Source organism: Pelobates fuscus, chromosome 8, assembly GCF_036172605.1.
Source record: "Pelobates fuscus isolate aPelFus1 chromosome 8, aPelFus1.pri, whole genome shotgun sequence".
NCBI lineage: Eukaryota > Metazoa > Chordata > Amphibia > Anura > Pelobatidae > Pelobates > Pelobates fuscus.
In genome coordinates, this window is record NC_086324.1 from 22,122,773 (window position 1) to 22,147,506 (window position 24,734).

Here is a 24,734-nt window from a genome sequence, read left to right on the forward strand (position 1 = left end):
TAATATTTTTACATAATTAAGTTATTTTATTGATTGCAATTTAAGGGACCTGCCTGCCAACCCAGGCCGAAAGTCCAGAGAATTTAATTTGCCATCACTGTATTTTACCCTGTAACGTTCTACGACACCCTAAAACCTGTACATGGGGGGTACTGTTTTACTCGGGAGTAACACAAATATTAGTGATTCAAAACAGTAAAACATATCACAGCGATGATATTGTCAGTGAAAGTGACTTTTTTTGCATTTTTCACACACAAACAGCACTTTTACTGATGATATAATTGTTGTGATACATTTTCCAGTTTTGAAACACTAATATTTGTGTTCAGCAAAGTCTCCTGAGTAGAACAGGACCCCCCATGTACAGGTTTTATAGCGTTTTTGAAAGTTACAGGGTCAAATGTATGGGTCAAATATTTTTACATTGAAAATGGCCAGGTTGGTTACGTTGCCTTTGAGAGCGTATGGTAGCCCAGGAATGAGAATTACCCCCATGATGGCATACCATTTGCAAAAGAAGACAACCCAAGGTATTGCAAATGGGGTATGTCCAGTCTTTTTTAGTAACCACTTAGTCACAAACACTGGCCAAAATTAGCGTTCAATTTAGTTTTTTACTTTTTTCACACACAAACAAATATGAACGCTAACTTTGGCCAGTGTTTGCGACTAAGTGGCTACTAAAAAAGTCTGGACATACCCCGTATTGAATACCCTGGGTTGTCTACTTTTAAAAAAATATGTACATGTGGGGTGTTATTTAGCAATTTATGACAGATAATAGTGTTACAATGTCACTATTGATACATTTTAAAAATGTATGTTTTGAAACCGCAATATCCTACTTGTACTTATAGCCCTATAACATGCAAAAAAATAGCAAAAAGCATGTAAACACTGGGTATTTTTGAACTCAGGACAACATTTTGAATCTATTTAGCAGTTTTTTTCATTCGCTTTTGTAGATGAGTAAAAGATTTTTCACATAAAATTCAAAAAACGTGTATTTTTTTTAATTTTTCATCATATTTTTTCATTTTTTTAAATTAAATTACATGAGATTATATAAATAATGGTATTTAAAGAAAGCCCCTTTTGTCCTGAAAAAAACAATATATAATTTGTATGGGAACAGTAAATGAGAGAGCGGAAAATTACAGCTAAACACAAACACCACAAAAGTGTCAAAAAGATGCCTGGTCGCAAATGTACAACATCGCAAAAAAAGTCCGGTTCTTAAAGGGTTAAGGAAGTGTTTCTGGCATGAGGTGTGTGGCTAAAGAGGCAGGCAAATTGTGTAGCTTTCTACAAAACATTTATTTATTTTGTGCAAAAACTATAAAGATTTGAGCATGCAAAAAATACAGCATATTAATGAGGCAAAATCTATCATATGCATTAGTTTTATTGCTGTCCGGAGTGTCCCTTTAATTAGCCGTTTATCAATATCATTTCTAAGGAATAAAATTTAAGACTCGTGGAAAAGATGTATCTTAAGTAGTTATAGGATTATTGTTTACACTGTGCTCACTCCTACGTCTAAAATTGCTGCCATGGATGGATGTAAAAGGTGATGCCATTTCCCAAAAGAATACAAAGGGAATCTCACAAAGTCTTGCATGAAAGAGAATTCTAAGAGTTGTCTATTGCAGCTGGGTCACACAGCAGTATTGTAACTACATGTGCTCCCTTCCCTCTAGTGGTGTTAATAGTGTAAGAATATACAACAAATTGGTTCAAAAATAAGTAAACTTACTTTTTTTTTAGCAGTCTAGCACCATATATAGATACATTTTTATTTCCTACAAATTGATGCTATAACATGACACATGTTTTACATTTCAACTAGCAGATTGTTAGAATTGTTCTGTAATGTGTAGGTGTATTGACATGTGAACAAGCATGCACACAACACTTGACAAGATGATTATATTGATTAAGCCTATTAAAATGCAGTTGCACATGCACATTGAGAAGCCAAGAGGGAGTGTTCCTGGAAACGTTTTCATTTTTAACTTTAATCATATATTTTGGTTCAACCTGTGTAATATATGGAAATTTGCTTCCATTTATTTTAAGGTTAACCTGTCAGACAAAGAAAAAAGGTACCCTAATAATCTATGTCATAGATAATGTATAGATACAGGTATGAAAAGATGAAGCTTTTTTTTAATCCACCATCTAATTTTGCTTTAAGTAGTGCTTTTCTCATGTTTACTGAATTTCTAATTCCGAGTATTTATCGGTTAATATGGCAAACATCCTAACATCACAACTATCCATTGAAATGTCGTGCAAATGATCTTTGCTTTTATGAACCTCTTTGTTTTTGAGTGGGTTTTTGTTACTTTTGTATTTTTGCAGAGTTGGATTTCCTGTTTGCACATACTTTCAATAATCAATGCAAGAAAGCAAAAGTACTACAGATGTCAATCAGTACAGAACATCGCTATTTTACAAATGCCTCTTGTAAAGCAATATATAGTAAGATAAAAGTTTGTGTAACTGTATCTAATGCATGGGGCATTATGTCTATAGTAGTGGCATGTTTTTACGACTATGTATTATATAAAATGTAATCCGTTTCTTTATTTTTCTCACTGCTACTACATTTGACAAAAATGATTATTTATTTCTAATGCAATTTCAGACCCTCTCTGCATAATATGAGATAATAAATTAAAGATTTCATTACATAATTATGTATTATGAACAACAATCTATGCACAGAACATCTGCTGTAACCTATATTTTGGCTTGCTATTTATCCCATGTTTTAAGTGAATACCATGATAATATATGTAGCACAAAAAGTCCATGGTAGAGAAGGGATAAAAAAGGCAGTAGATGTGCAGTGTTTGTCACTAATTGTTTGTTCAAGTTAAGATGTCAGGAGCTTTTTATCTGAAATCACAGATTTGAAAAGACTAAAGCTAGTTCAATGTAACAAATGTATTAATGGACAGAGCGTATTAAACAGACAACCGTTCCAACACCTAATATCAGGCTGAATATTTCTCTAACTTTATCCCACTTTATGTAACCTCAAATTATGTGTAGATTATAACAGGTGACTTTGCAATGAAACCGGCTTTAGTGACTTTCAACTTCACTTCAATGGCAAAGTCAGCTGCAAAGCCAGTCCCACCAAACCTGTAAAGAACAGGCCCTTTTGGTTTTGGTCTTACGAATTAGTAAACCCATTTCATATGCTAATATTTACATATTTATTCCCACTGACATTTTGTTATATGTGTTTTTAATGATTTGGGGTAAACAATTTGATTGCCTTCTAATTGCAAATTTCTGTACAAAAAACACCCCCAATATTAATTGATTTCAATAATTATAAGTCGTAATAGATTGATTTAAATCCTGCTGAAGCTGTATGCTTTTGACATATGAAGAGGTTCATTTATTTTGTAATTGTTATTTATTTATTCAGTTTTGTATTAATGATATCTTTATAACATAATTACATAATATGTAATTTGACATGTATTCATAATTAATGTTGTTTATCGTAAGAAAACATTTTTCTCCACATTATTATAATTAGAGTAAGGCCAATAAGACCAATAATGATATGTTTAGTTTATAACTTAGTTTATAACTCATTTACGAAATGATCATTTTCCAGAATGGAATGACACACTTACTGACCTACCATAGGATTCTATAGAACTGTCACAGGGACTGGAGTGTTATGACATGAAAATATAACATGGGTGTATAAGGGGTTAAAGGGTAAGATTATCACTTTTGTTTTTTCAAGCCAACATACATGCTGCAAACTGACCATTTTTGCAATCTATTTCATCGCTGCCATCTTCACAGTCATCAAAATGATCACACTGCAGATCCGGGGCTATACACTTTTTGTTGCTGCAAGTGAACTCATCTTTTTTGCAAGGTATCACTTTTTGTTTTTCACCTGCAATGTTGCAAAGACAAAAAATAAATTTAAATGAGATTTTCACATTCATTAAAATGCAACTAGCGCATAAGAAGCGACTGACCAAGAAAACAGTTAGGACTCCTCATGCGTTTGAAATATAATTGTTTCGGAGCCTAATTTATAGCTCACATGAACTTTCAATTAAGACTTCAATTAAGGTCAATTAAGTTTTTCACCAACTGTTTCACTCAAATTACATTAATTTAGTCTCTAAGCTGCATAAGGTAAATTTTATGTACCACAGTGAGCCTCGTCTGTGTTATCACCGCACTCGTCCAGGTCATTGCAAATTTGTTCCGTCCGAAGGCACACGCGGTTGTTGCGACATTTGAAAGGCCTTGTTGGTGGGCATAGAAATTTGACTTAAGAAAAAAAAATACCATACATAAAATGTCAATATCTTATGAGTAAAAATGGAAAACATTATATTACATTATGAACCATATTACAAGATGTTTGTATAATCAAAGCACCCGCTGCATTATTTTATATGTATGTACCATACTATTACTGCACCAACAATAGGTGTCCATTAAATCCTGCTGCTATGAAAGGCAGATAGGCCTTTCTTTAATACAGACCTGCCAATACTAACTCCAAGGTAACTCATTAAATACTGTGCTGGGTGCACATTCATCCATGGAATTTGTTTCACTCAATTGAACACAAAAAGCTTCCCACACAGTATAACAAATGCGAGAAAACAGTATATAATACAAGCTTTTTGATTTACAGACCCTTGATCTTATTCATTTGACCATATTGTTCCATCTGGAATCTTGGGTGGAATTTTTGCTTATTGAACATTTTTTTAAACGAATAATGCATCACATTAACAAAGCAATCCTAAGGGTCTGTTGCATTTATAAATCAGGTAAAAAGCAAACTAAATGCGAGGTTTTAATGACATGAATAATATATTTCTCTGTAGCCTATATTCCTAAAAGCAAAGTTTTACATATTAAATATTAAAAGTGAAGGACATATCAGCGCATTCAAAATCTTTCTTTAATCACATACAGTATTCAGGGAACACAGTTAGTGTTACATTATTGAAAATATTTCTAGGGTATTACATGGTGGTTTCAGCATTTCTGCAAACAAAACATATTGCTTAGAGAACGCAGAAATCATTACCCAACCAGCAGCTCTCCAAGACTTCATCAAACATGTGTTGTAGAAGTGTGACTTTCCTGTGGTTGCATTGTTATTAAAAGCCAACATAGAGATAAGAGCTGCTAATTAACATCACGAATGCCAAAAAGATATGCATTTTTGCAGCCATAGTGCATGAGGCTGGAGGGTAATGATTGCAATCTAATTGCAATCTAATTGCAATTTGTGTTTTTATGTCATTGATGATTTTTCTAATAGTTATATTATTATTATTATTTTTTATGTTGTTTGTTTCCAGGAGACTTGGAGGGAGTTCTGCTCCCATAATCCTTGGATAATCCATGAAGCAACTGGTAGTTAATAAACAGCTTGAAAATAAAATATTGAGAACCTGGGTGGATAAAATGGACTTAATAGATCATTAAGAGGTCATTAACAAGTAGATTAAGTCAAAATAGTAACAAATAAATAATTAAGTGCAAAAAAAATCCATACCACACATTTCAGGTACTTCATCAGAGTTATCACCACAGTCATCTTCCCCGTCACATAGCCATAAATGCAACTTACAAAGAGTGTTATTGCACAGGAATTCATCACTTCGACATATGTTTGGTCCTTTAAAGACATAAAAAAATATAAAAAAATGAATATTTTATTTTGGAAAATGTTCTTGCATCACATTTACGGCTATATCAACATCAATAGAAAAAAAATAGAATTGTATATTTGCTTTAGCTATCTTTGTTCAATATATGTATTGTAGCATGACACAAATATAATAAATTAGATACAGCGAGTCTAAATATTTAATGGTTTAACATCAGGTAATTGGCTTATAATTCAAAAACATACACTATTAACTGCACTGTAATCACAGTTACTTAAAATATAATTTGGGATTTATATATATATATATATATATATATATATATATATATATATATATATATATACATATAGATAGTATGTAAAAAGAGACATACTATCACCATATCTGAAGCACCTGCGGTGACCACACAAACTTATATCCTTAGAACGGGATTGTTCCGTCCATGCGCAAAACAGCAGAGCTCTGAATTAGCTCAAAAGAATGTGAGTGATAGCGACACTTAATTACCTACCAACTATACGCTACATCTACTGTATTGCACTATTATTTAATGTTTCTGTTTCTTTTGAGGTCCACTGTATAATACATCGGGAGTCCTGTGTACGTATTACCGTTTGTATTCATATTTTGGGCACGGTTTACTCTGTCTCTTTTTACATTACATGTACCAACAAGGTCTGGGAATCCTTGTACTGTTTACTGCTGCCTGCCTTGTATCCACTGTTTAATATTATAGTGAGTGCCTATTACTTCTTCTCTTTATATCGTATGGATTACCTGATAATAAAATTATTTTCAATAATTTGTGTAATATTAATTACAATAGGAAACACCCCAATCAAATTGAAGTGATGTAAGAAACACTAATAAGTAGGTCTGATGATAATATTATCCATACAGTTCAGCAAGTGTATAACTCATCTTAACGTTGTTTAATGGAGAATCTGCATTCATTTCCTCTTTATAGTCCTCCACAGAATATCTATTAAAAATCTTGTATTGGATTCTCTCGAATGGTTTTCTCATTTTACTGATTAGCATTGTTGACATAAATTTCAATGGAGAAATAGATATTCAGTAAGCAGAGTAAATCCTTACTCTAAGAAAATCAAGACCTTTATCTTTGGATAGATATTTAAATATTAATCTTAGTAGACAACTAAGGTACAACCTCAACCAAATTTATACATGCCCAACATTCTTGTTTTCTTAGCAGAAAAAGACATATGGGTTTTCTGATAGGACATGTATGAAGTGATGTTATTGTCTGTACAAAATTGACACCCGTAAATACTCCAGTCGAACATCTCCTCTTTGTTAGAATATTTTATGTTTGATCTGTGCAATCATTACAAACCTCCCGAGATCCAAGGTCAACCCTGCCTTTCATACTTCTGAAGTCAATAAGTGTGTACAAATTATATTACACACCATCTTGAGCCTATGATACACCTGGAAACTAGTGAAAAGTAAAATTTTCAATTATTTTACTATAATTATTATGTACAGTATCTCACAAAAGTGAGTACCCTCACAGTTTTGTAAATATTTTATTATAACTTTTCATGTGACAACACTGAATAAATGACACTCTGCTACAATGTAAAGTAGTAAGTGTACAGCCTGTATAACAGTGTAAATTTTCTGTCCCCTCAAAATAACTAAACATACAGCAATTAATGTCTAAACCGTAGACAACAAAAGTGAATACACCCCTAAGTAGAAATGTCCAAATTGCGCCCAATTAGCCATTTTCCCTCCCCGCTGTCATGTGACTCATTAGTGTCACAAGGTCTCAGGTGTAAATGGTGAGCAGGTGTGTTAAATTTTGTGTTATCGCTCTCACACTCTCTCATACTGGTCACTGGAAGTTCAACATGGCACCTCATGGCAAAGAACTCTCTGAGGATCTGAAAAAAAGAAGAATTGTTGCTCTACATAAAGATGGCCTAGGCTATAAGAAGATTGCCAAGACCCTGGAACTGAGCTGCAGCATGATGGGCAAGACCATACAACAGCTTCACAGGACAGGTTCCACTCAGAACAGGCCTTGCCAAAGAAGTTGAGTGCAATTGCTCAGCGTCATATCCAGAGGTTGTCTTTGGGAAATAGACATATGCAGAGATTGAAGGGGTGTGTGGTCAGTCTGTCAGTGCTCAGACCATACTCCGCACACTGCATCAAATTGGTCTGCATGGCTGTTATCCCAGAAGGAAGCCTCTTCTAATGATAATGCTCAAGAAAGCCCGCAAACAGTTTGCTGAAGACAAGCAAACTAAGGACATGGATTACTGAAACCATGTCCTGTGGTCCGATGAGACCAAGATAAACTTATTTGGTTCAGATAGTGTCAACCAGTTAAAGGAGTACAAAGACACATGTGTCTTGCCTATGGTCAAGCATGGTGGTGGGAGTGTCATGGTCTTGGCCTGCATGAGTGCTGCCGGCACTGGAGATCTACAGTTCATTAAGGGAACCATGAATGCCAACATGTACTGTGACATACTGAAGCAGAGCATGATCCCCTCCCTTCAGAGACTGGCCTGCAGGGCAGTATTCCATCATGATAATGACTCCATGATGACCACTGCCTTGCTAAAGAAGCTGAAGGTAAAGGTGATAGACTAGCCAAGCATGTCTCCAGACATAAAACCTATTGAGCATCTGTGGGGCATACTCAAACAGAAGGTGGGGGAGCACAAGGTCTCTAACATCCTCAAGCTCTGTGATGTCGTGGAGGAGAGGAAGAGGACTCCATTGGTAATCTGTGAAGCTCTGGTGAACTCCATGCCCATAAGGGTTAAGGCAGTGCTGGAAAATAATGGTAGCCACACAAAATATTGACACTTTAGGCCCAGTTTGGACATTTCCACTTAGGGGTGTACTCACTTTTGTTGCCAATGGTTTAGACATTAATGGCTGTGTGTGGAGTTATTTTGAGGGGACAGCAAGTTTACACTGGCTGTACACTTAGTACTTTACATTGTAGCAGAGTGTCATTTATTCAGTGTTGTCACATGAAAAGATATTAGAAAATATTTACAAAAATGTGAGGGGTGTATTTCCTTTTTGTTAGATGCTGTATTGTTATGTTTAGCATTACTGATTAAAAGATCATCTTAGCTTACATGCTAGCAATACCAATGATAAGTTATCATGGTAAAAAGTCATAATTACAAAGACAACACTTTAAAACTAAGCTAACTGAAAGTTGAGAAAATTATCACCTTTTCTCTCTATTTTTTCTTTTTTTTTGGTGGGGGGTGGCAGTAATATAAAATGGCTACTGCTACAATAGTGTAGGAAAAATAGTGTAGGAAAAATCAAATCCTTAACATGAATGCCTTGAAAATATAATTTATTCCACAAAATAAAAGACTGCTCCTATTTGATTTCTTTAGAAATGTCAAGTCCCGGAAGAATTTTGCCACCGTACTTTTAACTTCTTCAATTTTTTTTTAATGTTTCATCAATAAACTTGCTTTGTTTCTCAAAACAATATTTCTAGATGTCCATAGACTTAAATTATTCTTCCACAAGGAGTTGGAGTGATTGTGTATATTTCCAGCACTGTCACATGCAATCAACAATAGGATTATTTATTGTAACTGACAAAGAAATATAAAGGTAAGGGTTTTTCATCTTATTGTTTTTTTTTTTTTTTGCCAGGATGAAATAGAGATTGGGACTTACATTTTTCTGTTTAAAAACTATAGATTCTGACATGTCCATAGTTAAACAGCAGATGTCAAACTCCATACATATGTGCTATGCTTTAACAATGGGCCATAAAATAATGAATTCATATGATTGTAATGCTAATATTTTATGGTAAGTGTTTGCTAAGCAAATAAAAGAGGAGAAATTAAATTAACATATACATTGTTACCACACATAGTAATATATGATTAAAAATCCCATATAATATATAAATGCCTTATATTAATGTATAATACTACTACTAATTATAACTATACTAATTCAAATAAAACATGATCCTTGTATAAAGTATTTTAAGATTGCATGATTGATGTTTTCTTTAATACTTAAAGGACACCTGTCACCTCAAATATATATTTTTTTATATAATAATCACTTTATGAAATATTGAAAGGAAAGATATGTTTTTAAATTATTCTAAAAATGATCAAACTCATCCCTAAATTTAGCATATAACAGCCATATACTGGAACCTTTGGTCAGACAGTGTATAACAAAAAAAAAACGATCTGCAGTCTCTATTGCAGGGGTGCCTAATAGGTAGATCCCCAGATTTTTTTTAAAACTACAGCTTCCATGATGCTTTGTCATTCTAAAGTCATTCTAAATGCATGCAAAGGGTGTTGTAGCTCTACAGCATCTAGGGGTCTACCTTTTGGGCACCTCTGCTCTGTTGGCTTCCCTGCTTCACTACCGGTACAGAAGCAGGGTACATAGAGACTGCTGGTTTTCAAACACTGTCCAACAAAAATGCATGTATGTGGTGGAAAAAGCCTGTCATTTTTTTTTTTTTATGTATACTTTATGGAACAAATACACTTTTTCCTTCTAATACTTGATGAAAGATCTATTATAGTAAAGATATGTTTTAGTTGACAGCTGTCCTTTTAGGAATCTTAGATGAGATTAACTAGTTTATGGCTGATGGTTGGTACTCAGTTGACTTAGCCAAAACCATGACAATAAACTCTTAACACATGTCACTTTTACCAGTATTTATAAAATACAAGTAGGAACATAGTTACACAATGGTAAGCAAAATACACAACTGTTGTGTAGAATATGGAGTGTATGTATGTATAAAGAGAGATTATAGGACAACGTTCTCAAAGTAGAGTACTCAACTGGATCATTCCATTGGTTTTAATGGTGATTGCCCACACTTTCACCCCAAGTGTTTAAAAATGTTATAACAGTGAGAATCTATGTATAAATAAGGCAATATGAAAGTGTACATTAAAAGGTAACATTTGATACAAAGGGTGATGGTTTCTAGCAACTGTTTTTTCAATCCCCCAGAAGTTGACCCACTGTTAGAGTTCAAATGCTGTGTTCCTAGCTTATGTTAATATTTATTAAAGCATACAACAAATATAGAATATACAATTCAATTGAAATAGAAATCAGAGAGCTAATAAGAGAAACATGAAGAACTCAACTAGTAACAGTACTAACCTCTGTCACAATTGTCTTCATCACTCCCATCCACACAATCATAAACTCCATCACAAAGCCATCTAATTGGCACACAAAAGGCCTTGTTCCGACATCGAAACTGATTTTCTTTGCATTCCATCACACAATCAGTCTGCATTAAAATAAAGAAGCAAAAACAAAAAATACAAATATAAATATTCTTTAACATTTATATTTTTAAATATTATTTTTTTCGTGCTAATCGGTTAAACCACGTTTGAATTATTTTTTTTTAGCAGGGTATCTAGTCTCCTTCAAAATGGCCATCATGCAGAGCTGGATTTGTGATCAGCTCATTGTTTTATGTTTTTAACATTACACATACACAACATAGGTAAGTGTAAATACACTGCAAACATGCTATTCTTCTCACGTTTAATTTCTTTAGAATCCAAGGAAATAGCATAAATCATAATGCATTTTTAATTCATAAAGGCAACATGTTATTTGATGGCAGGTAACAGAAGATAATGAGGGAATGTTAAAAATTTTGCTAACAGAAGACTGACGCTAAGTTCTAAAATGGAGCAAACACCATAGAAACCGAATGAATCATGTTGGTGCCCATAAATACTCTGCCCCAATTTCCAGTTAGCAACATTTATATAAATCACTCCACATATATCATGTTCTGCCAACCTCTCTTTACAATTCACTAAATTGCATGTATGTGCAAACATTAAAGGAAGCATAAATAAAATAAACCAAAAACTATGCAACAATACCAGCGTGCCAATGTTACTGACGAGATTTGTATAGCTTGGGGATGTATCCCCAGGCAGGACAAATCAAAGAAGAGAGCAGGTAAAGTGGAAGGTGTCCCGGAGATGGGTGTTACAAAGATTAAGATCCACAAAGTGTCGCTGGAATGGAGGAAAGGTAAATTAAAAGTTCCACTGGATAAACCATGTATCTTTGTGATATATGGTGTATTCAATGTATATGGGGGCATTTAAGCTAAGTTATTTATTTCATTTCTTTTTTACTAAAGGCTCACGTTAATCTGCTATATTGTTTTTTTTTTTTTTTTTTTTTTTTCAAAATAGCTCCATCGGCTTTCGCATGGTGAAATACAAGGGTATGGGATTTTTATGCTGTGGATTGGAGCTCGAACAGATCTTGATTATCAATAACTATGAGGCCTTTTCTATTATTACAATATTGGACATATTTGTTAAGAAGACAATTCTCTGTGAATACATGTTCATTTGAATGAACAAAATATGTAGACAATCATTTATAGCATTTAACACAGCCTAAGCCATTGCAAGAACTGTGTTGAATTGACTTTTCCCTCATTTATATTTATCTTTTAACATAAGTCATTCACATAAGTTTTATTCTCAAAGATATAAACATGTGTTTTTCTTGAATTAACTTTACTGGGAAACAAGATAGCACAGGGACACCTTAGGCACAAAACATGCAATAATGCAAAACAGATTTGTTTTTGTTTTTACATGCAGCATGATGCTTGTTTTTTTCAGAATATTTATAAAACGTGTAAAATATCAAGTCTCCAGTGTTATAGCATCCCTTCTGCTGCAGGGAAAGTTCTGGAAAAATATATCTCAGTAACGTCTTCATATCTGCTGTCATACCATTAGAAGCTGAAGGTCCAGGGGCCATGAAGTAAATCATTAAATTAAGGTAAAAAGTTTTTTGTTTTCCAAAGCATTGTTATCCTTTTTATAAAGGAGAAAGTGAACCGGAGGCTGGTGTGTTCCTGATGTTATATTTACTATGTTGGCCTGGCTCTCAGAATAGACACATTTTATGTGTGGCTTCACAATCTCTATTTACAATGCTTGTTAAATATCTCTTTCATTTTTGCATAGATTAAGGTAAATAAAAAATGTACTACACAAATCTAAATGTGTTTAGAATGGACTATGTCAGCTATTTAACTTACATTCATTTATGTACTTAGAAAAGACAAAATCAAGGACAAACTGAATGAAAAAGGTGATGGAAAGGAAATTGTTACATTTCACTGAATTTCTTTATTTTTATTGCACTGAACATACATTCCTCACTTCATACCTTGATCCTCTTGCTGTTTTGAGAAAAACAATAATGTCACAACTCTCCTGCTTTGTTTACCGACTTTACCAAGAACAGAGTGATGAATGATGATATTTTGAGAATACAGAATTTCCAAGATAATTAGAATAAAGGTCCCTTAAAGTCTTCGCTACTTGTGGCCCTTTTAGTATATCCAGTATAATTGGTATGCTTTTACTCACCTCATCTGAACCATCAGCACAATCATATTCACCATTGCATCTCAAATATGCAGAAATGCATCCACCACTATCGCACACGTATTCACTCGAAGAACATGTCTGTGATGCTGTAAAAGAGAGAGCAGTGTAAAATAAATAAGACTAAAATATTACATGATACCAAACAGTTATTTTTTGTCTATCAGCATGTGACAAGAAAAGATAAAGGAGATAATACGGTTGACGTGTGTGCTTAGATAGAATGACTAATGCTATGTGGCGATTAAGAGCTATGATTGTCTCTAGAGTCCAATTCTCAGAAGACATCTGTGTCTATAAAATCCTGTGGTGGCATCATCCATCTTACACATTTTTACATTTTATGAGTACAGCAGTGAATTGGCCTTTAGCCATACCACTCCCTCAGGGTTTTTTCCTATCATAACTGTCTTGTTGCATGTTGTTATATAATGTTTCTTCAGTTAAGGAATAAATGTCTGTGCTCTCAATTTAATCTGTATTAAACTGTCATTAGACATTATTTACTTTTATTTCTGCAATGTTTCTTCAGTCAAGACAATATGACTAACACTCTCACTGTCACTGCTAAAGGGTTGTTTCACACAAAACTGTGCAATGTGTTATAAACCCCTGTGGCTTTTGTTTGAGTATATACTTAAACATTTAACAAGAAACAAATAAAATGTTTTCATTAATTATATATAATATGTTGTGCCCAGTCCACATTTATGTTTATATATCTGTAAATAATTATTTTACTGTAGGCAAAAGTAGTTTTTTTTTTTTAAATAAAAATATAGACTTTTGTGACTTTCTCAAAAATCCATAAATGCCTACTATCACACACTGTACCTAATGTCAAACATTTAATACACACTTTTACCCATTGAGTTATCAAGCCCAATATAGGTATGTCTATGGGTTAGAGTCATGGCATATCTGGGAATAACACTATTTTGACCTAACCATAGAGCTTTCTCAAGTTCATCTGGAGAAAGATCAACTTGAGAAAAAACTATTGTTAGGTCAAAATGTTTTCAATTTGCCGTGGAGACCTCAATAAATCTGAAGGGAATCTAAAGAGAAGAAGCTCAACAACAAGTATGGAACTTTGGCAGATTCATGAAGAGATTTAGGAAATAACTAAGTTATTCCTGGCATTCCTGATACTGTGGGGGCTTAACTACAAATGTAATAATTTGTTCTGTAAATCCCAAAAGGTTGTAATTCTTCGATTTAGCAAATTTGGCTATTTTAACCCACATTATAAAATTAAATTTTTCAATTTAGTACAATTTGTAGTTTAGTGATTTAATGCAAAATTTTTATTTTGTATGATACTGATCATACGTTTTGCCATTCTTGCTACATCTTTAAATATTTTTTTAAGTTTATTGTAGATTGCAATTCAGTAAACACTTCAAGTAATCTCATTTTTACTTTGGACTAAAATCAAGTACCTATTATGCAATATAAAACAAAAATATGGCAAAAGTGTAAATCAATATGCTGATGTTTAGAAAGGTCTAGATATTGAATGTAAGTGCATGGGTTTGTACTCTGGGTTGAATGAACACTAGAGCATTAGGATTTCAAGAATGCATTCCTAGCACTATACTTTTCCTCTGCCTAGTTTTCCACGTGTGAGAGTTGCAAAGGTGAGTTTTAATTAACTTTCTTTCCTCTCCTCTCTGGTCTTGCCTTGGCTGCTCCACCTCCCTGACTAAAAACATCAAGATTGATGTTCTCAGCCAATCCAATGCCAATGCAATTGTCAATGCTATTATGATTATTTATAAGTTATGTTATGTTAAAATGTATCTTGTTTGCTGGCACGGACAAAATTTTATTATTACGAGGTCATCAATATAAGTACCTTTTAATTTTGTTAATAATACAATCTATACCTCTAAGACATATTTAAAACAAATACAAATCTGAATATACAATTGTATAATTCCTGTAAAAATAACTATTTGATACTATATGTCAGTATATATAAACTCATGAAATATGTTATTCCAATCAAATAGAGAGAAGAGTTGGTAAGATCATACTGCACATTTGATTTAGTAACAAATATAATAAAAAATAATAAAGCAATTCTTAAATACCTGGCTCACAGTTCTTTTCGTCATCTCCAAATTTACAGTCTTCATGACCATCACACTTCCACCGAGTTGGTATGCACTGACCAGTAGAGCACTGGAAATGATCTTTGGCACATCCTGTTTCACAATTCCTCTAGTAATAAAAATATTTAAAAAAACAAAAACTCGGCAGTGATTAATCAACATAATCTATATTTATCGACAAAAAATATTTAATTGGAAAAACCCCACAAATGTATGATCAAAGTAGTCAACAATGAAATATGGGGAGTAGACAACCTAGCTGCAATCTTTACTCAAATACAGCAGAATTGCACAAATCACCAACTAGTCTGTTTGAAATTATCTATTAGCTCATCACAACATATAGTTTAGTAAATAAAACTATAATAATCGCAAGTTCAAGCCAATAAAATCAACATTAAAAAGTGATTGAACATAAACAGAAAAACCAGCACGAATGTTCGAGTTCTTAAATTTAAATTCTATGAGTATGGAGTAAAAAATGAGCTTGGTGTCAACATATAAACACTATGCCTTTAAAGATAGGTTTACAAATACACAATTAGATAAACATTCACAGATTGTAAAGAAAATTGCATAAAATAGACATTAGTTTTGTGAACTGGTAGCTACATTGTGTGAAAAACTCTCAATATATATTTATAAATTTTAAATAGAATTGAAACAAAGTTATTTAAACAAATCAAATGAAAACAATCTGATTTTTACAATACATCGATGCAATATAATAATTCAGCCTATGGGGAAAATTTAATTATATGGTAGGGGTTAAGTTATTTCAATAAGGATTTAGGGTTGTGTTCATATGAGTAAGTTCTGAATTTTAATTTAATTTTGCTATACTCTAGATTTTTCTATTGTTTTGTGATAAATTCCCTTTTCAATTACTCCACCAAAAATATTCACATACATTTATATTACTCCATACAAACTTTTTTGTTTCTTGTGAGAATCATCACTATTGCTGCATGCTAATGATATACAGCTCCTTTGTCTACTCAACAAGCAATAAACAAAATATAATTATTTTAAGTTTCAGATATACTGAACTGCTATGGAGCTGAAGGCTATACTTTATTTGCAAAGAAATGATATAATCTGAAGTGCCTGTATTTCAATTTTAGCAATCTAGTTCACCATACTCTAGAGCCTTTTAAGAGGAACATATTTGAATTGCATCTAGGCTATCAATAATAGAGAAACATAGAGAGAGTTACACAGGAAATAAAAGGATTGATTTTGAAAAAAAAAAAGATAAATTAGAAGTTTATATTTATAAATAAAATGGTGTCTTATTATGTAAAAAAAAACATTACCCTTTAGAAATATATGTTCATGCTTTGTCATGCAGTTTTTTATTTTGTCAGTATATTTTGTCAGTAATTTATTTGTCAGTTATTTATTATATATATATATATATATATATAAATATATATATATATATATATATATATATATATATATACACATATTTTAAAATATTGTCTTAGGAGCCCAGTGACAAAGATCTTCCTGAAAAATATTACTAGCACTGCACCTGTGTACATCATTACATATATTGGCAATCAATAACATATTTCTGAAGGTATTTGATACAAAGAAGCTTTACGTTCATCTCCGTGGTAGCAATGTTCCCTTCATTATGTCACAGGATAAGTGAAATAAACAATGCTTATTTATGCTCTCTTCACTGGCTAGCTTCTTCCATTAAACCTCTACACATCTAATCTACCAACTACTTTTCAGCGGAAACAATTACTCCAATATCGTTGAGTTGCACCACCACATATCCATGATCAACATGTCCCCTCTTTCTTTCCTCGCTAAAACATTTCTGTACTCTTCCTCTCCTTTTTTTATATACTTTTAGAGGTATACTATTATTAATCAATCAATTGTATTATGTTAAAATTTCTCTTGTTGCATGCCATATTGCATCAATATCTCATGTATACAATTTGCTGAGAACTTGAGTGATTTAAGAATGTGTTATGTACACAAATAAATAATCATCCTATATTGCATTTGGTTTTGCCCACAAGAGTAGATACTACAATTTTGTATGATAATATAAAGTTTTTATATGTTTTCATAATGGTGGTAGAATTCCTGAACTACTGAATTACTCAAAAAAACTAATGTAGGCGTTTTAATAATATTGAAACAAGAAGAAAAAAATAACATATTATGAAATTACATCACAGCATAATTTGCTTAGATCACTATAAAATTATTATCTTTCTTGAATAAAAACCATACATAACCAAAGTTATAAATAAATACAGTTAAATTAAAGTAATGTTTTTATTTAGTTGACACAAGTAAATGTATTTTTAGATTGCTAAATAACGTTCAATGAAATCTAAAAAAAAATTCTAAGCAAAAATAAATAACTTTCTTCCTAAAAGTTCAGAACTACAAACCTTTGTGGAACTTATAATTTGAAATACCATTATTAGTTTGGTCTCTTGACACTGTAAAATAACTCAATAATACAGTTTTATTCTTGTCACCTACATGTTGAGTACTATAGAAATACGAGTGTGATTTGACTGGGTTCCAGAAAATCAAAGGTTATACTGGCACAAGTCTATGTGAAGTCAATCTAGTTTAATATTAAGGTTACTTTGTTGCTCCCAGGAGAGAACTTGGATTCCATACAATTACTTTTCAACCTTTAGTGACAGGATAAGGTGGACATAAGGTTAGAAGGCTTATTGAAAATTGTAAATCCAACAGGATAGCAGTTCATTCATCTAGGTTTTGTGTAGGTTTCATAGTTACCTCGTCTGTTCCATCTGCACAGTCATATTCTCCATCACACCAAAATCTTGCTGAAATGCAGTCACCATTAGCACAAAGAAGTTCCTTTAGTGCACATGTCTGCGGCTCTGTGAAAAGTTAAAGAGGTCATGCAGATAAAATAAATCTCACTGTGTTTCAGCATGTCTACCTAAATATATTTGGAAAACATTTCCATTGTCTCCTGATTCATTCTGGAGTTGACTCCTAAACAAGTACCAAATCATCAAAAGCTTTGAAGACCATCACTGTAGCCAAGAAACAGACAATAGCAATGTCTTAATCTTACTATATATATAGTACTCTTGCAAGTCTTGCTGTTTTTCTGATTTTCCTATGTTGTTGCTTAGGGGAGGTTTCCCTGGACCTAACACAAGGATTCAATAACTGTGTTTCAATGGGGACTAGTGAATGCAAAAGAGGCTTGTGTAGGGGCTTGGTAATGATCAGTGAATTATTCAGCCACTGTGAGATCATGTCATTTGTAATTGTTGCTGGAAAGTTTCATGAGCATTTCACTGATTAAAATAAGGAGTATGGTACTAGAATATAGTAAAACCTCCACAGAAAAGAGGACACAGTTAAAAAAAATATATATACATATATATATATATATATATATATATATATATATATATATACAGATATATATATATATAAACAAAAATATTTATATAGAAATATTATATGAATATAATATTATATTAATATATATATATATATATATAAATAGAGAGAGAGAGAGAGAGAGAGATTGTAGCCGTTTTAGTCCAGTGATGTAGATGTAAAAAACAGATACAATTTGTATCTTGTAATACCTTTTTTATTGGACTAACAGAATTTTTTAATGACAAGCTTTCGGGAGAACCTCCCTTTCTCAAGTCTGAAGCATTTCTAAACAAGACGACACATAGAATTCAAAGTTGAGTTGTGATACAGGGGTTAAAGCGACATGAGTGTAGATAAGACACAGGTTTGTTAGAAAATAGACACCATCTTTGCAGAGGGTCATAAATATCTTTCTGAAGAGCAGAGTGAGGGGGGAGAGAGGGAAAAGAAAAAAAACAAGCAGACAGTGCAGAGGATGGTACACTTTATACATGCACACATACATAAATATGTATATGTGAACGCATAAACACATTTACATATACATATACATACACACATATACATACATATATACATACATGCACATGAACTCATAAACACAAATATAAATGCACAGTCATATATATAAGCATACTTTAATATGAGTATGGGAAAGCATAGGTCTACACATAGTACTTTGTATAAAGATAGAATAAACATATAGGAATGCATTTTAAAGTGATACATATGACAAAACAGTAAGATAATGCTGGGGGAGTGTTCATGTAAAGTGTTGGTAGTAGGACAGGAAACCCAAATAAATATTTAGTCCTCTATTCTTGCTGTTAAACCATTTAATCATTCTGGCTTCAAAAGTTTTTCTTTCCTGGGTATTTTTTTTAAAAAAACCTTTCAGTACTTTGATTTTTAGATCCTTCAGTGAGTGGTCAGGCTGGGTAAAGTGGTGTCCCACAGGAGTGCAGTAGGATTCTTCTTTGTGGTGTTTAATAGAGTGTTTGTGCATATTCATTCTGCCATTTAATGGCTGGGTGGTTTCCCCAATGTAGCATCCTAGGTGGCATTTAATGCATTAAATCATGTATACCACATTGCTGGATGTGCAGGAGTATGAACCTTTAATGCTGTAGGATTTATTGTTGTGTGTGGCTGTGTTGTCTGTGCACATGTGCTGACACAGTTTGCAGCGAGGTTTTTTGCATTGACTGGTCCCATTTTCTTCATTCTTACCATCAGTGGGCAGCTTCCTGTTGATTAATTTTTGTTGGAGGTTTGGTGGTTGTCTGAAGGCCAAAATGGGTGTTTCAGGGAAAATGTTTTTCTTTGCTTTCAGTCCAAATTATGAAGATATCATCGATATAGCGATAATATGTGTATGGTTTGGTGTGTTGTATTTCTAGGAATCTCTGTTCAAGATCTGCCATAAACAGATTAGCATATTGGGGTGCCATCTTAGTGCCCATAGCAGTGCCCATGGTTTGTAGGTAAACTTCATTGTTAAAACTGAAGTAGTTATGTGTGAGGATAAATAGTGCCAGTTCTGTGATTATTCGGGGGCTGTATTTTTGGTTGTTGGCATGAGAGAGAAAATGGAAGCAAGCATTGATGCCATCTGTATGTGGAATGTTGCTGTATAGAGATTCCACATCCATGGTTACAAGGATGGTGTTAGCAGGGAGATTGGTGATTTGGCTGAGTTTGTTGAGGAAGTCGGTTGTGTCTATATATATATATATATATATATAAAATATCCAATACTTGCACTCCAGTTGAAAAGTATATGAAGCCTGGTGCTTGTCAGCAAAATTATAATAAAGATGTATTAAGATAGCACTCCAAGGACTTTATAATATATTGAAAATTAGCTTTTATTCAGCAACTGCCACAGTGGATCAACGTTTCAGTTCTGTGTCAGAACTTTCGTCAGGATCCTTTAAGTGAAACTTTAAAATATCAAGTCTACTCTATATATTTTTTTTTCTTTTAATCAAACAGTTGTAAAGATGATTAACATTTCGCCTGGCACAACATTCACTAGGTTTGACATTAACGCTTCATTATGTTATTGCAAGTGCAGTTTATTTCTGGAAGTCAACATGCAATTATCTGACTAATTGAACACAAATTAAAAAAGGTACATAAAACAAGTAGTCTATTGAAAACCATATACCACTTTTTACAGACCATTACATAACAGCTAATAATAGAGCACCACATCTCAGTTACGGTAACAGCAGTGTCGTCTGGTATTTATAATACATTTAACATCATTGCCATACAAATCCACTATTTTGTTTATGTTTGTATTTTGGCACTCAGCTGTGGAATACATTTTCTATTTGAAGGAGAAATTTTGTTGCTTGCAAATAACAGATGTTTAATTAAAAAAAATGTTTAATGAATGTGTGGGGCTAAGGAGGAATAATAAAGAATAAAGGATAAAATAATAAAGAATAATATAAACTGCTTCTGTACCCAAGGAGCTAACATAAGCTATACATTCTTCAACATCATAGGTAAACATTTTGTTACTTTGGTGAATGTTCACTAAATAGTTAATAAACACGTGGACAACAAAATCTAAGTCATAAAAGATATTGTAAAAAAAAACAAAAAACACTACAACTCAGAAATTGTCCAAAGCGGCCCAATTTTTATGATTTAGTCAGCAACTGTCTACAGTTTATTGTTTAGACAATATAGATTATCAAAACCTCATGGTGGTTTATGTATGTCTCCAGAACTTATATATAGCATAATATTCACATCACTGGTATGTATCTACTTATATTATGTGATTTCTTTCATTACATGTGCTAGCCTGCCTATGTTTGACAGGTTTTACTCTTCTTCTCCCAATATTGATATGTTCAGACCTGAGTTTGTGAAAGAAAAATGCCCTGTCTTCATCTCTCATCTCCTCTGGAACCAACTGGGGGTTCTGGAGATACACATTCTATCAGGAATTATATAACTGTGAGGTGTGAAAATAAAGGTATATGTAGATATTCACACCTTTTGTGCACTTTCACAGGACCGCTGTCAATTAATTTTAAAAGTGTGTACTTTGTACGTGGCAGTCAACATAGAGAAATCATTCTGAGAAGACACAATGCACACATGTAATATGTGCACTGGCTGTTCCTGGACCTAACTTGATTCTAACCTGAATCTTTGAATAAACACATTAAACTTGACAAAGGGAAGAACTCCTGAAAGCTCATCATTACGAAGTCCAGTTAAAAAATGTATTAAAAGAAATGCTTATACATCATTATTTTGCATAATGAACATGAGATTTTTAATTGTCTTGGATTTGAGCCAAATAGATTCTAATTATTATATATGATTACCCTACAGAGCTTTTAAAATGGAGTGAACTGCTAATCTTTCTCTCTTTGGGAGAAGTTGTCTTTCAGCTACAGATAGTATTAGAATTTGTTACCAGTTTTAATAATTCTAGTGTTTACAAAATGAGTAATATGGACAAAATAAATAGTCAATACCCCCTTTTCTATTTCCTTTTTCAGACTTATTAATTTTATCTCCAAATTAGAAATTTTGAAACAAAAAGTAAGTTGGACAAAATGAACGTATTTATTCAAGAGACAATTTTATTTTATTATTATTATTTTGTAAATTTGAAACACATCCAGTAAAGTTGTAAATATTCTAGGTGGCATTGTCTATTCATCCTTAGTTAATATAAGCTTTTCTTTTAAAAATATAGATTTTTTTTTACAAATTGGTGTCTTCTAACATTGTATAGTGCTATAATAATCCCACAACAATACTTACTGCAGGTTTCCTCATCGGAATTGTCTCCGCAGTCATTCTGACCATCACATCTCCAGTGATCAGGAATGCAGTTTTTGTTTTGGCACTGAAACTCATGGGGTCCACATGTCTTTTTGTCTGTAAAGTATAATAAAAATAAGACAGGAGAAAGATAAGACAAGTAGAGAAAGAGATGTAGAGAGTAGTAGTTTAAACCACACTAGTGGTTTAAAATGTGTTAAAGTTCTAAATGATCCTTATACTGATACAGAGCTTCAAAAAATGTATTCAGCCAAACCACTAGAGTCAATTTACACCCTTTTAAGAATGCATATGGTCATTTTTAGTTATGGTACCAAATACCAGAATATGGAAAGAATTGCAGTGTGTAATTCATGACATGGAATAATCATGGATTAAGCCTTCTTGAAGTTATGTTAATAATCATAGTGAATTCTTGCTCATTACTTGTTAAATTCCAAACAGTCAACTTGACTGGGCATTTAGTGGGTTTATAATAAAAATAAATTCAGAGTCATTGTATAGACTGTAAGCTTGTTTGAGTAGGGTCCTCTTCAACCTATCGTTCCTGTAAGTTTTCTTGTAATTGTCCTATTTATAGTTAAATCCCCCCCTCTTACAATATTGTAAATCTGTTGATGCTATATAAATGGTGATAATAATAATCTTTCTGTCCCACCTAACCATGCACTGCAGTGAATGGCTGGGGTTAGTGAATACACAGGTCAGCAGATGGATTTATGGGGAACTAATAGCTGTTATTTCTTATTCCCACAATCAATGTAAAGAAATGTGCTGTTTAATAATAATAAGTAAATGTACATGGACGTGTTCCACATTTCCCACATAGCCTGTGGGACTGGTGTTAAATGAAAAGTGTATCTGTTGCACTGATCACGAATGGAAACCTAAGCTCCCTCCTCTAAATTAACCCAAATGTAGAGTTGAAGGATTATTGTATATTGTATTGAAGTCTCAAGGACTGCTGATGCACACCTGTTCTCAAACCAAACAACTGTGCTTGAGATTCCAAAACCAATTAGAATTATATGTGCACTTTACCAGGAGTAACGTACTCTTTCACATTTGTAGAATACAGCATTCTCTAAGTACGCTGCTCTAAGAATGCAGCAAACAGATGTCCAGTATTTTCCATGCAATGCTTCAACCTCCAGTGAGTCTGGGTTAACAGGGACAGATGCCATTTTTGAATAGGTAACTTTGTGATTTTTGTGTAAGAATTATATTAGTAATTAGTCAGACTCCTTATAAAAAAAAATTGTGTACAGCAACTTGAAGTACATCAAATTATTTGCCTTCCTCTTTTCTGTATGATACTTGCCTCATGTGGCCATGCCCCAAAATTCTAACGTGTGGATGTGAAATTATTTTATATGTAATGCAGTGAGTGTCTCTCGCAATTTTTATGCCCACTCTAATGGGATATCAGTGTATTAACCACTGCATTGGGATGTAAGGGCCAATTGGACATAATGCAGGCTATGAACAAGAGGAAAGTGGTAATGGAAAAATAAATGCTATTTATCTAAGCATCATACTCAATTAATTGCAACCACATTGAAGAGATATCTGTGTTTGTAGGATGTGGCTATGTATACATTTGAATCTGTATTTGCATTATACACATGTAGGACATGGTGTTTGCTTTGCTTTGTATATTTTTTGTTACTTCCTTTTATTTCAAACTTTTATGCAAATTTAGAATCTAATTTATGTAGATAATTAAAATTATATTTCACAGGATACATAGTGTAATGTAAATTAAATGTACTCAACATATATTGAAGAATTTATCTCAAAACAACAGGGATAAATGCATGTTCATTTTTCTGGAACATCTGTCGGATGCTTACTTTAGTGTGGTTTATAACAATCATTAAATGAGATCAGGATTTCACATGTAATAAATATTTTTCTTGTTTCATAGCGGATTTCCACAAAGACATAAAATGAAAACTATATATGCAGCATTATTAATGCATCCTTTATATGTGCTGGCAACTTATTATAAATACCCTGACTCAATTTTGCAGAACTTCAATAAAATATTATAATTAGGGGTTCACTAAGAAAAATGACTGTAGAGACTGTCACTAGTTCCGATTTCATTCATAGTCATGTAAACTTGGTTATTAAGCTACATTTAACTTTCATATTTCAGCATACGTGCTAAGATAAGTAATACATTTAAAAAAAAATAATGAGGAATAACAGCTAGATTCTCAAGTAGGCTCTCA

General features: G+C 32.8%; 1 protein-coding gene across 1 annotated transcript in view; it reads right to left on the minus strand.

The window, feature by feature from the left end:
• The window catches only part of LRP1B (LDL receptor related protein 1B), a 1,140,323-nt gene that overhangs the window by 81,755 nt on the left and 1,033,834 nt on the right, over positions 1 to 24,734 (minus strand). The window contains exons 67-74 of the mRNA XM_063429375.1: positions 22,477 to 22,593; positions 18,052 to 18,158; positions 15,247 to 15,376; positions 13,133 to 13,239; positions 10,866 to 10,998; positions 5,573 to 5,695; positions 4,201 to 4,323; positions 3,803 to 3,937 (exon numbers count right to left, since the gene is read on the minus strand). Coding sequence (XP_063285445.1) covers positions 3,803 to 3,937; positions 4,201 to 4,323; positions 5,573 to 5,695; positions 10,866 to 10,998; positions 13,133 to 13,239; positions 15,247 to 15,376; positions 18,052 to 18,158; positions 22,477 to 22,593 — 975 coding nt within the window. The remainder of the gene's footprint in view (positions 1 to 3,802; positions 3,938 to 4,200; positions 4,324 to 5,572; positions 5,696 to 10,865; positions 10,999 to 13,132; positions 13,240 to 15,246; positions 15,377 to 18,051; positions 18,159 to 22,476; positions 22,594 to 24,734) is intronic.